The sequence below is a fragment of the Sceloporus occidentalis genome, unplaced genomic scaffold (assembly GCF_023333645.1).
Source record: "Sceloporus occidentalis isolate IW3139 unplaced genomic scaffold, rSceOcc1.0.p SCAF_233, whole genome shotgun sequence".
Lineage (NCBI taxonomy): Eukaryota > Metazoa > Chordata > Lepidosauria > Squamata > Phrynosomatidae > Sceloporus > Sceloporus occidentalis.
In genome coordinates, this window is record NW_028317213.1 from 852,878 (window position 1) to 867,649 (window position 14,772).

Genomic DNA, 14,772 nt, shown 5'->3' on the forward strand with positions numbered 1-14,772 from the left:
GCATTGCCAAATAATAAATTTAAATTTAATTTAAATTACATTTAAATCATTCTTATTAATTGTTAGGGAGAATCTGGACCCCCAGGTACCCCTGGACCTGCCGGTGAGGAAGGCAAGAAGGGAACCAATGGTGAACCAGGCACTAACGGATTACCAGGAACACCAGGAGAAAGAGTAAGTAAAATCAAGACTTACCTTAAGTAGATAATATGAACATGGACATTTCACTGAAATATATGCTTATTTTTAAGCATTTTGTTTTTCAAATTCCACCATAATGTACGAAACAGCTCATTGAGCCATTCGTTTAGTTGGTATAGTAATAAAAACACTTTACAGATTGTACCAAGATCACTTTTTTTATATTAACTATAGCATCCATTGACTGAGATAGTCTGCCCCTCAACATTTTGTTGCATTGCAAAATGTATGTCTGAATGCATCAAGTACTAATTTAATAAAACTACACTTAGTTTGTTAATATGTTGTCTCAAATATTAGAGACAATTGCAGCTGTCTATGTCAAAATAGCCCAACTCATTTTACTCATAATTTCTTGCTAATTTAACTTAAAGGAAAGAAAAATATTTCCTTTCTCTTGTACAACACATCTGCTTGTTCATTAGAGTGGAGGATGCATTCATTAGAATGGAGGAGATGACACTCTTCCATTGGGTAGAACAGGAGTATCATCGTGTGCTTGCATATATCCACTGAAACATATTTATGTCTATCTGTACACTTTATATGATCTTGCAGAGCAATTTATGACCAACAGTGCTTGATAAGAAAAAATAACAAAACTCAATAAAATTTTATTTGGAAAAAAAAGAAAAGGGGTATCATAGACTGTTCACATTCACCTGAACACTTTTTATCATATTCCTACTTGTATTTCCCTAAAACCTGCCTTGTTTATTTTTTAGGGTACCCCAGGTTTCCGTGGACCACCAGGTAGCAATGGGATCCCCGGTGAAAAGGTATGTTTTTTTAATTTTATATATAATTCTTAAAGCAACATTATTATTTTATTATTATTTGTGATCTTTGTGTAAATTTACATATTAAAATTTATGTAGGGACCTCCTGGAGAACGTGGGTTACCAGGTCAAGCTGGTCAAAGAGGAAATCCTGGTGAACCCGGAAGAGATGGTGGACCTGGTTTGCCTGGCATGAGAGTAAGGAACTTTGCTTTATATCTTAGATTCCTCATTATTTGAGCAGGTGATATGTTGGAGTGACTTAACCAGATGCGTTGCCATAATTAAGTAGCTTTCAAGTGACGAAATGCTGATCATTCCCTATGGTATACATCTTGAATAAAGATCAAATAGGGTAACATTTTTCCTTCTTTAAATTTTAGGGTTCTACAGGTAGCCCTGGTGCCCCAGGATCTGATGGCAAACCAGGACCACAAGTAAGTAAGACAAGATTAAAGGATAGAGCTTACAGTGCATGGCATTTATTGTACGTTGTAGTCTATGCAACGGACCAATACATTAGATCATATTTTAATTAATTACATTTTGTAATTATTTAAGGGTCCCTCTGGAGAATCTGGCCGTCCTGGTTCTCAAGGACCACCTGGTCCAAGAGGACAACCCGGTGTCATGGGATTCCCAGGACCTAAGGGTAATGAGGTAGGTGATTTATAACATATAGTTTGTAAATTAACATTGTTCATACACAGTAACAGACTTTTAAGTTGAATTAAACTCTTTATCACAATAGCACTGTTTTTCTTTTTTACATAGGGCCAACCTGGTAAGAATGGAGAAAAAGGAAATCCTGGATCACCTGGAACACAGGTAATATGTTTCATGATTTTAAACATGTAATTTATTTCCTTCATGTTTTTGTACAATAATTAATACAAGATGTTATTGTTTTTTTTACTAGGGACTTCCTGGAAAGAGTGGTGAGCCAGGTGCACAGGGTCCTCCTGGAGTAGCAGTAAGTTATTATACTAAAAATATTTTCTTTCAATATATTATTCTATAAATCAGAATTTAAGTGATTGTATGAATTATGTATGTATATGGAAGCACAACAATTCTCCCCATATATATAAGTCTTCTGAGGACATTATGAGAATTAAATGATGCAAAAAATAGATAGATGTATACTGTGTGTTGTAAAAAACGTTGTTCAATATTCATAGGGTCCTGCAGGCGAAAGAGGAGAACCAGGAGCAACCGGACCTCCAGGATTCCAGGTACTATCTCAATACGTATGTTTGATCTATAAAGTCATCCAGGACAGACGAAGTAGACTATGAAGTATCACAGTATCACTAATTATCAAGGTTCATGATACTGCTGAGGATTTTGTTGCATAGCATATATGATCATATACAATTTAATTCATTTAAAGTTTTAGTTTTAGTTATGGACAATACATAAGTCACATTTGGTGATAGGCAAGGCCCATGTATGTCCTGTGTATCTTTGCACACATAATGTAGCTACATTAAGTATTAAAGTTTTCAAAAATAGTTTTAGACCATGTACAATATTTTAATAGGGAAGGGAGGAGTGTGCCTTTACACGTTTCAGAGAAAATGTTCAGTTTTTTTAATATAAAAGCATTACTTTTTTTTCCACATAGGGTCTTCCTGGAACTGCTGGACCCCCTGGTGAAAATGGAAAACCTGGTGAAGCTGTGAGTTCATAATTAGACAGAATTGATTAACTTGCATCATGGTGTTATGGAAGGCCATATCCACTATGGATAGTGTAGCATGTTAAGGAAATGCATATCAAGATTTCTAATTTGGAGTGTCTTATGAATGCCATCAAAATGTTTAAGTTTAGTAAATGTCAAGGCTCCAGCAACAACTTTTTTAACACCAATCTAAAATACTACCGGTATGTTAGCAAATTGAGAGGTATGGTGGCTGTACAGACAAGATTAACAGACCCTCATGAAAATACAGGAAAGGTCCATGAACCTATACATTTAGAACAGTAACATCAAAACATTGTATAACTAACAATTTTAGTTTGCCATGATGAGTACAGCATAACAAGTGAAAGATTTTTCATGGGTTTTTGCTTTTTTATATCCATGTCAATTTTATGTGGCATTTTCGTTTACAATATAATGCTTAAGTAAAACATATATTTTTCCCTTAAGGGTCCAAAAGGTGAGGGTGGTGTCCCAGGAACCCCAGGAGGAAAAGTGAGTATTAAAAGGCTAAAACCTTCTTGCTGGAAAAATTAAGTTCCACCCATTGACAGTATGGACAGTGCAATTTGGTAATGAACATACGCTCATCCTTAGTAGTCTAGCGTTGAAAGCTTAGGTCAACATGCATATATATCTCTCTAGTAACAGCTCCCACAGTCTTTTTTTATAACTCTAGACCATTATTCATGCACAGCCTATGGGGAAACCTTTGCTTGTATAGAAATCTTGCACCCTCCTGCCCATATAAAAGTAGATCGTTTCAGGAGATTTTCTATACTCCCTGAAAGGCCCATATCTGTGTGTTCCATGCCATATTCCAGGGCAATATTTTTAAAGGAATCATGCCTTCTTTGGAGTGCTCACAAGCAAGCTAGGTTGTCACACAAGAGACTTTAGAATAAATCCTAATTTTCTGCCTATTTGTAGTCCTAAACATTCATATTTATGTTTGCTTATAACAAGTTAATAAACATCATCCTATGTTCTATGATAACCAATTCCTTTTTAAAAGGGTGAAAATGGTGCCCCTGGTGAAAGAGGAGCACAAGGTACACCAGGATCTCCGGGTCTTAGAGGTTCTGCTGGTCCCCCCGGTCCAGATGGTGCTAAGGTAAACATATTATTTAATATTTTATTTAAATGTAATTGTACTTCTTCTCATTCAATGTTATGGTATGATAAAATGAACCAAGCCCAAATATAGTTGGCAGTATACATTTGTCAAATATTTTTATGATGTTTGAAGGTAATCTATAGATTAACCATTTTAGGGTCCTGCTGGTCCTCCTGGTCCTGCTGGTTCCATGGGTCCACCTGGTCTTCAAGGAATGCCTGGAGAGAGAGGAGGCTTTGGAAATCCTGGTCCCAAGGGTGAAAAGGTCAGTGTTTATTTTCAGACCTGAATCATTGGCGCTAAAAACACTTGATTAGCTTTATATTTCTTAACAATACATTTGTAATGCTTTATTTCCTAGGGAGAGGCTGGCGGTAAAGGAGATGATGGATCCCCTGGTAAAGATGGAAGTAGAGTAAGTATTTTCCATAACTGTGTATGGTGCAGACAATATCCTTTTTTATAAAAAAAAGTGCAAATACAACAATATTGCAAAAAGCAACATATTGTTAATTCTTCTGCCAGGGGGTCGAACTCTTGTCTTTTTTTATAAAGTCCTGATTTGTCATTCATTTTATGAAAGCAAACCAAAATCATGACCTCAATTGTCCATATGGAGTTCAACATTTCCAAGATAACTGCATCAATTTAAATAAAGGGGAAAAAAACTTTTTTAAGCAAACTCTAATTTTCAATTTTCCATAGGCAGTCAGAATACACACTGGAACAACATATTTTAAATTACAATGTGAACTGATAAGTCCATTTTCTTACTTAAAAGCTGTTGATTTTATTCTTATAAGTCTTCCCAGAACTTGTAGTGACCTCCTGCATGGTTAATTCACTACAGAGCCATACGGCCCTTACTGTGAAGAATATTCAGTAATCTTTTAATAAATGGCCTTTTTGGCTTGATATATTAAATGGACATAATGCTTCTCTAAATTGTATTTTCATTTTTACTGTCTACAATAACAATTTGACTCATGGTTTGCTCTGTATTTTCAGGGTCCTGCAGGTCCCATTGGGCCACCTGGTCCTGCCGGTCCAGCTGGTGACAAGGTATGATATATTTATTAATGCGTGTGCTTTATACATTATACATTACTTATGCAATGGGCCACTGAGGTGGTAAATAACCACCAATATCTTGGAAAGGACTGTGGTGGCTCCAGATAATGGTTTTTACACAGAGACTCATATTCAAGTTTAATGTGGCCTTATAGTAAAAATTACTTTTGACATAGATTTGATAACAAATTACAACATCTTAACACTCTCGTAATATGAGTTGCTGAAGTAACCAAAAGAAGTAGCCATGTGAAGTAAAATGTATTTCTCCAATATACTGTAGTACGGATTACGACCTAAACTTACTATTGGAGTCATGCTATTGCTTTTTTAAATAGTGTCTTGTAATGTATGTATTTATAACATTCATAGCTTTTAGGAAATGTTAGCCCTTAATAAATACAAATGATTAACTATACATTATACACAGTAGGTTAATGGCCAAAAATAGCATGAGTTCTTATGATATAATACCTTAAGAGGATGGTAATGCTGATAATTATCATTATTAACATATTCTTGTATTTTGCAGGGTGATAGTGGTCCAGCTGGTCCTCCAGGCCCCGTTGGTGCACGTGGTGGCCCTGTAAGTATCATATTAATGTCTCATTATATTGAAGAAATATCACTCACACTTTAGAGCTGGGTATAATACCAGAATCCTATTTAACTATTTACGATAAATGACAATCACTCTTAAATCTGAGTGACAATTTAGCAATCAATCAAGACAATAATAATACATCAGCATGCATTGGCACATATATATCCACTAAGTTCAACTTTATCTGCATCCATTCTTTTCTAGAAAGCAACCAAAAATATCAACCAAAAAGCACTGCTAGTTTTCTATTAAAACAACAATATTTTTCTGGCACGCCTTTGTGTTTTCAAATAAATTACATTAATTCAAAGTAAAATTCCTATACTTTTCTTGTTTGCAAATATGTGTGAATCATAAATTCCGATTTCCGATTTTAGGGTGAGCGTGGAGAAGGTGGTCCCCCTGGTCCTGCTGGCTTCCCTGGAGCCCCTGTAAGTACTGTACTGAAAAGTTAGAATCTAAAGTAATATCCCCTTTGTACAGAATGAACAAAATAGATTAAATCAATTTCAATTTGTTTGCTTTACTTTGCACTCCATTTTTTGTTTTGACCTGTGACGTTTTACCTTCGGTATCTCTTTTAATCTTTGGTACATATAACCTGGTTGTTTTAGTCATGCTGTATCTTGGCCATGACTATTGGGTCAAAATATTTCCTGCAAGTAGTTAATGTTAGAAATGAAGATGCAGTATTTTAGAGTTTTGTGTTCTTTTTTATTAGTTGTAGTCCTTCTGCTGCTTTGTACCCTTGTCCTTAAACACATAGCTGGGTGCATACCACAACCTTTTATGTCAGTAAGATGTCTTAATTCATTTTTGTAGATGATGCCATCTTGGACTTGTATCATTTCTAAAAGTATGAGGCATATGTAATATTAAGATTGCCTTTGATATAGGCCATTACCCAACTAAAGCACACATTTCAATCAGACATAGCTTCACGAGGTTTCATAAGGATCCAATAGAGTTGAAATGTAAATTGTCCATGTGGTGGAAAAAGGCCAATTATTTCTTAGTAGAGTTGTGGCGGGCTTTGTATCTGTCTTTGCAATAGGTTGCTCAAAGTCCTAACTATCCAAATCAGACACTGACAGCATGACAACTAATATGAATACTAAATAACCATTGCATTTTAATACATGTATGTTTTAACTGCCTGGACTGCAATAAGCATTCAAACCTAAGGGGTAATACATTGAGTTGTATTCAACCTGGATACCTCTATATATACTTATATATGGTTTCATACAGGGTCAAAATGGAGAACCTGGATCCAAAGGAGAGAAAGGTGGTCCTGGTGAAAGAGGAGAGGCTGGTCCTCCAGGTGTTGCTGGTCCACAAGGTGGATCTGGGCCTGCTGTAAGTATTACATTGCCCTTATTGTATCACCTGAAGTAAATGTGAGTTACTCACCATGATAAACCTAATGCTTTGTATTTCTTTTCCAGGGTAACCCTGGCCCTCAAGGAGGAAAAGGCGATCGTGGTGCCCCTGGCTCACCTGTGAGTTTTCCTTCTAGAACCTCTGTTTGTTTACTACAAATGCTCATATAATCAACAATATCTAGACTATCTTAAAATTACGATTTCGTTTTACACATATAGGGTGCAGCTGGCTTTCCTGGTGCTCGTGGTTTGCCTGGCCCTCCAGGAAGCAACGTAAGTACATCTTAGTTATTAAAATACACAATTCAAACTCAGACTATGTGAGTAAGCAGTTACAGTGAATGTTAAATTACTTACAATTAAAATATATACATATGAATGTAAAGATATGTTCAAAAGTGTGTCTTGCTAAACTCAATAAGCTATTCATATTTGCAGTTATTGTTTAGGTTTCTGTGACAATCATTAGTTGGCAAATAAGGTTTTAAAGGTTTTTTGTCTTATGTCAACCTTCTTATGATGTCTTCACAATCTTTTATTTTTATAGGGCAATGCAGGTCCTCCAGGTTCTCCAGGCGGACCAGGAAAAGATGGCCCCCCAGGCCCAGCTGGTAGTGTTGGTGCCCCAGGCAGCCCTGGAGGAGCAGGTCCAAAAGGTGAACCGGGTCAACCAGGAGAAAGAGGATCTCCCGGTAATCGCGGAGAACCAGTGAGTGCACTTTAAAATACATCACCCAAGCAACATACCTGTGTTATTTTCAGACCTCTTGTGTTAAATATAAATAACCTTTTGTTGCTTACAGGGTGCCCCAGGTCCTTCAGGTATTTCTGGCCCAGCTGGTACTCGTGGTATTGTAGGATTACCTGGAATGCAAGGAAGACCAGGTACTCCTGGCATTCCTGGCCCTAAGGTATTGTATTCTGACACTTTTACTGTATTTGTCAGTTAATTAGTATCCACTACCCTTTTACTGCTTTATATTTTGTTTGCTCATTTTCATTTTTTCTGATATGTCTAATGATGATAGAAATGCATTTAGCATGTAGGTGTAAACATATAGATATCGATCCATATATTTTATGATCTATTAGATTTTTGTTATTGTATAAATTATAATATTATAGAAATAAATAGGACCTACAAAACCAAGCAGATGATAATCCAAGCATAATGTTGGTGTATTGAAGTCTGCACCACAGAATGAAACAAAATATAAATTTGTTATTGATTTACCTTAGATATATTTAAAATGTTGCATGATGTAGAGATTTGTATACTATAGTAATATAGTACATATCTGATGTATAGGGTGAAGATGGAAAGTCTGGTTCAAATGGATCTCCTGGTGACCGTGGTTCTCCTGGTCCAGCTGGTCCAGCTGGTCTCAACGGTGCACCTGGTGAAGCTGGAAGAGATGTAAGTGAATCCACTACATTCTATCAAGAAGCATTTTGTTTAGGTCACATTTGTATTGAGATGTTATTACATGCTGAACATGAATGCTGTGATTAGGAACAGGATTGTGCCAATGTGCCACTCACATATCTCATACTTGGTGGCAAGTGCACCGCCTGTCCAAGATGACTAAAAATCCTGTGTACAGAGGGTTCAACGTCTTGGAAGTTTGAATGTACATGAGCCACTTCTATAATAAATTGAAGCATTTTCATTTCAGTGTGAAACAGAGAATGCTGTTAATCAGTCAATGACAAATTGATAGGGTCTCTCACAGTGTAAAGAGTATGTGATAATGCCTTTGGGTAGAGATCGATACATAGAGCAAGCATTCTAATAAGCTGCTTTGCTAACCATGTGTACAGTAGTGAAACAAAGTAACAGTCCCTGCATGCTGCATGTTGTCAGATCAGCTTGCCAAACAAAACGTGTACAAAACGTGTGCTAGATCTCAAACTTGCACCCAGCCCTGTTTCAAAGCAGTGCTTCATTATGTTATAATTACATGTATCCCCACCTCCCGTCAAAGCTCCCAAAAACACAGACACATATATTTTTAGAATCCAAAAAGGTGTTGTATTTTTGTAAATGGGAATTTTGTCCGTTGATTGTATTTTCTAACACTCAAAAGGTAAATCAGTTGTTCTCTAATAATAATTGTCACAGGTGCTATAGTTTTGAGATAACATTTGAATAGGCCTAGAACGTGTTAACTAGCTAAAACAAAGGTGCAAAATTATTAGTTTCAGGATTGTGCAAATTATTTAAAAGTTATTAAATTATATCATTATCTTAGGGCAATCCTGGCAGTGATGGTTCACCTGGGCGTGATGGATCTCCTGGTCCTAAAGTAAGTATTCAGTTTTATTTTCTCTTTTAATCAATTGGTGCTTGTGCATTGCTTTATTTTTCTTCTGGTTTTTTTAATAGGGTGATCGAGGTGAAGGTGGTTCTCCTGGTGCTCCTGGATCTCCAGGTCACCCAGGCGCTCCAGGTCCTGCTGGCCCAGCTGGCAAGTCAGGAGATAGAGGAGAGAGTGTAAGTGAATGATTTTGTGGTCTTAAATGTCGATCCGCCTAGCATTTTATTTATTAGAATATAACTTTACATCCCCTGAAAATGTTGCTGACATTTCTGATGAATATTTTTGTGTTCATTTTGTAATTTTACATTTCTTTTATTTAGGGTCCAGCTGGCTCACCTGGTGCCCCTGGTCCTGCTGGTGCTCGTGGTCCATCTGTAAGTTTTCAAAGAGTATACTTGAAAAGTAGTAATTCCTAATATGATAGACAATACTATTATATTTTTTTGATATCCTGGTTAAGCATGCATTTTTTGGTTGCTAATCTTAGGGTCCTCAAGGTCCACGTGGTGACAAGGGAGAAGCTGGTGAACGTGGTACCAATGGAATTAAAGGCCACAGAGGTTTCCCAGGAAATCCTGGTCTTCCAGGTCCTCCTGTAAGTACTTACGTTTTTTGAGGCACTTTAAGGGCAACAGCCAATAGATCATATGTTCCCCAGTTTGAGCCTAATAATTTCTGTTTATAAAGGTGTAGGGGCAACATGCAAACTGTCAAGTGCTATGCTGAATGAAACCTATAAACCAGTTATTTCAGCCCTTATGGTAACACTTGGATTCATCTTTTGCCTAGGAAGAATAAGAGTAACTCTTCCTGTAATGCATAAACATAAAAGCCATCGCCACAATAATTTAAATACATGTTAAACCGTACACAAAGGATACCATATCCAACATTATTCTGAGCTACATTTTGTTAAAAATATTTTAAATTATTAAATCTAAAAGGTTGCCACTTCTAAAGCTAGCAACCATATTGTAATTGAGAGAGAAGAAGTACATATCTCTTACCATGAATATATAATTTACTTGTAGTTTGATATGATTTTGTTTCATACTAGGGTGCTTCTGGAGAACAAGGTACTGCTGGAAGTCCAGGTCCTCTTGGTCCCAGGGTAGGTATAATATTATATTGCTTGTCATGATGGCGCTTTTATTATGTCAAAAAGAGATATGTATTACTATAACATAGGACATATCTGCAAATTATTGTGCAAAGAATAAGAGATGTGGAATAGAAATTAAAAAATACCTTGCATTAAAATTTGGACAATTCGTTAATCGGTCAATAATGTGAACAATATATAGCATTTATCTGGATTTAGCTAGATTGCAAAGGTGTTTGATGAATAGGAATGGATGTACAAGTAATACATGTCTTCTGTTTTAGGGTCCACCAGGCCCAAGCGGTCCTCAAGGAAAGGATGGTACTAGTGGATATCCAGGACCCATGGGCCCACCAGGTCCTCGTGGTAGCAGAGGAGAAACTGGTCCAGAGGTAAATATATGCAGTTACAATTATGCCTAAAATCTGTTCCATTAGATAGTTTACTTATCCTAGGACGTCCACGATATATATATATATATATATATATATATATATATATATATATATATATATATTAAGATTAATGAATGGTTTATCAAAGCTGTTTCGTCCTGGAGGGTCTTAGTAACATCAATAAGGAGGGTGAATATTTTTTCAAAGAGACAGATTTGTAAACTCTAGATTTGCTTACGAGTTTACCAACATGAAATGTTTCACACCTTTACAAAATGTACGAATTTTGATGATTTCTCCATTCAATGTTTAGGGAGCATCTGGTCAACCTGGTCCTCCTGGACAACCTGGTCAACCTGGACCACCTGGCCCTTGTTGTGATGGTGGTGCTGCTGGACTAGGTTCCTCATTTGAAAAGGGACCTGCTGGAGCTCCATACTATGGTGATCAACCACTCGATGGGGCTTTAAGTGCTTCTGAGGTAATGTCTTCATTGAAATCAATCAACAGTCAAATCGAAAACATCATCAGCCCTGATGGCTCTAGAAAGAATCCAGCACGTAACTGCCGTGATCTCAAGTTCTGTCATCCAGAGTTTAAGAGTGGTAAGTACATTCACAAATACATAAAGACATTTTGGTAACACCATGAATAAAAATACTTTTGGTATTCTATTTTACTACCAAACAATATAATAAAATAACCTTTATTGTGTGACACTGGCATTGGTCAGGTAATCTTTAACGTAGAACAACGCACTATTTGTCGTAAAATGTCTTGCTAAGTATATTATTTTATTGAAGAACTGTTATCTACATACACAACAACAGACGTACAAATGAAACACAATTGGGTTTAAATGTGGCATTCATGGCTGCTATCCTGTGTTTTTCTGTAGGAGAATATTGGATTGATCCCAACCAAGGATGCAAAATGGATGCCATTAAAGTCTTCTGCAATATGGAAACTGGTGAAACCTGTGTAAATGCAAATCCAAGCAGTGTTCCACGTAAGAACTGGTTCACTAGCTCTGGAAATGAGAGGAAACATGTCTGGTTTGGAGAGTCTATGAATGGTGGCTTCCAGGTAGGTAAAACATACTTAGAACTATGCTACTCATAATAATAGTAATGTAGATTTTGTTTTACTATAGATCATACATTATCCCTGCTTCGAATTTGAGTAATAATAATAATGTAATCCACTTTTTAGTTTGGCTATGGAGATTCAGAGCTCCCAGAAGATGTTTCCGAAGTCCAGATAGCATTCCTCAGAATTCTGTCTAGCAGAGCCTCTCAGAACATCACTTACCACTGCAAGAACAGCATCGCCTATATGGATGGCCAGAATGGAAACGTAAAGAAGGCTTTGAAATTCATGAGCTCCACCGAAAGCGAACTGAAGGCTGAAGGAAACAGTAAATTCACGTACACAGTTTTAGAGGATGGTTGCACTGTAAGTATATTGCATATTGAAAGATTAATTATGCAACTCGAACCCATCTTTTGTATTTTATTACAATCAAGAGACAAATAGTGTACTCTCCCAGTTATAGTAAATGTCCTAAAAGCACACTCTGAGTTTTACTAAATACATAGAATTATCAAAAAGCTACAATTCTAAAAAAAAAAAAGAATAAGCAAACTGTTTTTCTGACAGGGTCAGTCACACCATGTAGGCAATGTAGGCCCTTGGGGGCTGAGATGGTGGGAAGCACTACTCCAGGAGAGACATAACTTGCTAGGGAGGCTAGGAACTGTATGGCTAGCCCTAACTTATTTTTTTCTTGTCTTAATGTAATTTGTTTTATTGCATCTGTTTAGTAGGCCTCTTTTTCAATGTATGCTCTCAAGCACAAGCTTTCTAAACAACATTGGAGACAAAATTACTTCACAGACACGATATTCAGCAGCACAACTTGTTACCCAACATAAAAGGAGAACAGTTTAGGCATGTTATGTAAAAATTAAAATTAATTTCATTAAAAAAATAACCACATTATAGATAATTAAAGATATGAACTGAAACAGACTTTTTAAAGCTAATAATTGCTTGTGAACTCTTAAGATATGCTTGAATGCAGTAAAGGTTTCTGGCTTATAACAATTTTGCTTTCATTTCTTTGCAGAGACACACAGGTGAATGGAGCAAAACAGTCTTTGAATACAGAACACGCAAGACAATGAGGTTACCAATCTTAGATATTGCACCCATGGATGTCGGTGGACCAGATCAAGAATTCGGTGTTGACGTTGGCCCTGTATGCTTCTTGTAATTTCGGAATATTATTCTTTCTAAAACCACAGCAAATGATGTGCACTCCATTCGTGCCCCTATTTTTCTAATTTTGTCACCTTCTAGAGGCAGAAAAACTGTACTCTAGTTATTTATTTCCAACCAACGAGGGAAAAAAACCGATAACTAGATGGAAAAGGGCTAAATGATTTTGTAATAACACAAACTAAATGCTTTTGCTTTATTTTTTCTACAAATTTCATATTTTGATGACATCTGGTGCTATAATATCCGTTAATGAAAACACTGTGTGATGTTTTTAAATGAGTTTTGGCCATTTCACAGAGCACTGATTATTCCAAAATATCAAACTCAACCATCTTTCTAACCAAGATGAAGTTCACATTAAAGAGAAAGAACTTCCCTGTTTCAACTACCTCATCATGGACAGAAATTTGGATGAGTTTGATAGGTCAGAAAACTGACTGCATGCAAGACATTGCAGTAAGCTAAGACAGTAAAACGGGTCAGGTTTCTGTGTAACGGTGTGATTATATTGGATGTAACATCTCCAATTGATTCATCAAAGAAATTCAAATTATGCTTGGTGCTTATATAATTTCCTATCGTTGCTGGCCAAGACCACTAAAAAGTAGGGAAGTCAAAAGATCAGACATCATGGTGCTAAATGCTAACATGTTTCCATTGTAAAACTACAAACCAAAGATGTATTGATTGTACAAAAAAATAAAAATTAAAAAAAATCACAAAAAATGTCTCCTGTCCATCATTATTGTTGGGGGGTTTCTCTTCTGACTGTAAATCTAAAAACAAAATTACCACGATCAAAAATATGGAAACAATATTCTTCAGCCTTGTCTTTTTTTACTGTTTCTTTATAATAAAAGAAGTATGACATTCATCTACCATATTGATATTATTGTTATTTTTTCATAGGACTATATTGATCTTAATGGAAAGCTATGCTCCTGGTCTATGACCCTTTAACAAAATTTAGCTTAAGTGCAAAGGACAAGTCTGGTATAAAGTGATAGTAGTGGAGAATTAGCATGAATTACAGTATCTCACAAAAGTGAGTACACCACTCACATTTTTGTAAATATTTTATTATATCTTTTCATGTGACAACACTAAAGAAATTACACTCTGCTACAATGTAAAGTAGTGAGTGTACAGCCTGTATGAGGCTAGGTTTCCACTTGTTTTTTTTTTGCTAAAAACGCCCATAAAAACGCCAATAGCGCCACCTGGCGTTTTTTTAGTGAAAAAACGTTGCAGCCAGATGTTAGCTGTTCTTCAATAGGAAATCGCAGAATGCCATATCCACTTGGCGTTTTTTTGTTTGGCGTTTTTTCAGTCCTCTTTGGCGTTTTTCTGCTTTTTTGGGCTCTGTGGCAGTTTTTCAAAATCGCAGCATGTTGACACTCTGGCGTTTTTTGCAAGGAAATCTTGGCGTTTTTCTCCAATAGAAGTCAATGGGAGAGAAAAAACGCCATGAAAAAGCCATGTGGGTTTTTTGCCTTGGCGTTTTTTATGGCGTTTTTTTCCACAGTTACAATGCAGAGGATGGACCCAGTATCTGTGTGTCCTATGAGAAATAGGCTGGAAACAAACAGTTTCACACAAAAGAAAGTTCATATTGAATTTTACACCATTTGGAACAAACATGCCATTACAAACAAACCAACTGGATCCTGCCTGCCAAAAGCAACCGCAAACAATTTGCACCATCATTTGGGGCCAATCTTCCTAGAGGAGCAGACATTCGGAATAAAGCATGCCTTACAAACCACAGAAAAGAGACAAAACGGTCCGCCGGGGTGTTTAAGTAGAACT

At 36.4% G+C, this 14,772-nt stretch overlaps 1 protein-coding gene across 1 annotated transcript in view; it reads left to right on the top strand.

Annotated features, from left to right (window-relative positions):
• LOC149276599 (uncharacterized) overlaps positions 1 to 12,955 on the top strand; it is a 35,908-nt gene extending 22,953 nt beyond the window's left edge. The window contains exons 20-51 of the mRNA XM_089503455.1: positions 67 to 174; positions 927 to 980; positions 1,080 to 1,178; positions 1,364 to 1,417; positions 1,542 to 1,640; positions 1,755 to 1,808; positions 1,900 to 1,953; positions 2,162 to 2,215; positions 2,608 to 2,661; positions 3,136 to 3,180; positions 3,701 to 3,799; positions 3,960 to 4,067; positions 4,164 to 4,217; positions 4,811 to 4,864; positions 5,406 to 5,459; positions 5,855 to 5,908; positions 6,729 to 6,836; positions 6,926 to 6,979; positions 7,082 to 7,135; positions 7,410 to 7,571; positions 7,666 to 7,773; positions 8,172 to 8,279; positions 9,115 to 9,168; positions 9,249 to 9,356; positions 9,504 to 9,557; positions 9,671 to 9,778; positions 10,241 to 10,294; positions 10,570 to 10,677; positions 10,994 to 11,285; positions 11,579 to 11,766; positions 11,893 to 12,135; positions 12,809 to 12,955. Of these exons, the coding sequence (XP_089359581.1) occupies positions 67 to 174; positions 927 to 980; positions 1,080 to 1,178; positions 1,364 to 1,417; positions 1,542 to 1,640; positions 1,755 to 1,808; positions 1,900 to 1,953; positions 2,162 to 2,215; positions 2,608 to 2,661; positions 3,136 to 3,180; positions 3,701 to 3,799; positions 3,960 to 4,067; positions 4,164 to 4,217; positions 4,811 to 4,864; positions 5,406 to 5,459; positions 5,855 to 5,908; positions 6,729 to 6,836; positions 6,926 to 6,979; positions 7,082 to 7,135; positions 7,410 to 7,571; positions 7,666 to 7,773; positions 8,172 to 8,279; positions 9,115 to 9,168; positions 9,249 to 9,356; positions 9,504 to 9,557; positions 9,671 to 9,778; positions 10,241 to 10,294; positions 10,570 to 10,677; positions 10,994 to 11,285; positions 11,579 to 11,766; positions 11,893 to 12,135; positions 12,809 to 12,955 (3,048 nt within the window). The remainder of the gene's footprint in view (positions 1 to 66; positions 175 to 926; positions 981 to 1,079; positions 1,179 to 1,363; positions 1,418 to 1,541; positions 1,641 to 1,754; positions 1,809 to 1,899; positions 1,954 to 2,161; positions 2,216 to 2,607; positions 2,662 to 3,135; positions 3,181 to 3,700; positions 3,800 to 3,959; positions 4,068 to 4,163; positions 4,218 to 4,810; positions 4,865 to 5,405; positions 5,460 to 5,854; positions 5,909 to 6,728; positions 6,837 to 6,925; positions 6,980 to 7,081; positions 7,136 to 7,409; positions 7,572 to 7,665; positions 7,774 to 8,171; positions 8,280 to 9,114; positions 9,169 to 9,248; positions 9,357 to 9,503; positions 9,558 to 9,670; positions 9,779 to 10,240; positions 10,295 to 10,569; positions 10,678 to 10,993; positions 11,286 to 11,578; positions 11,767 to 11,892; positions 12,136 to 12,808) is intronic.
• The last annotated feature ends 1,817 nt before the right edge of the window (positions 12,956 to 14,772 follow it).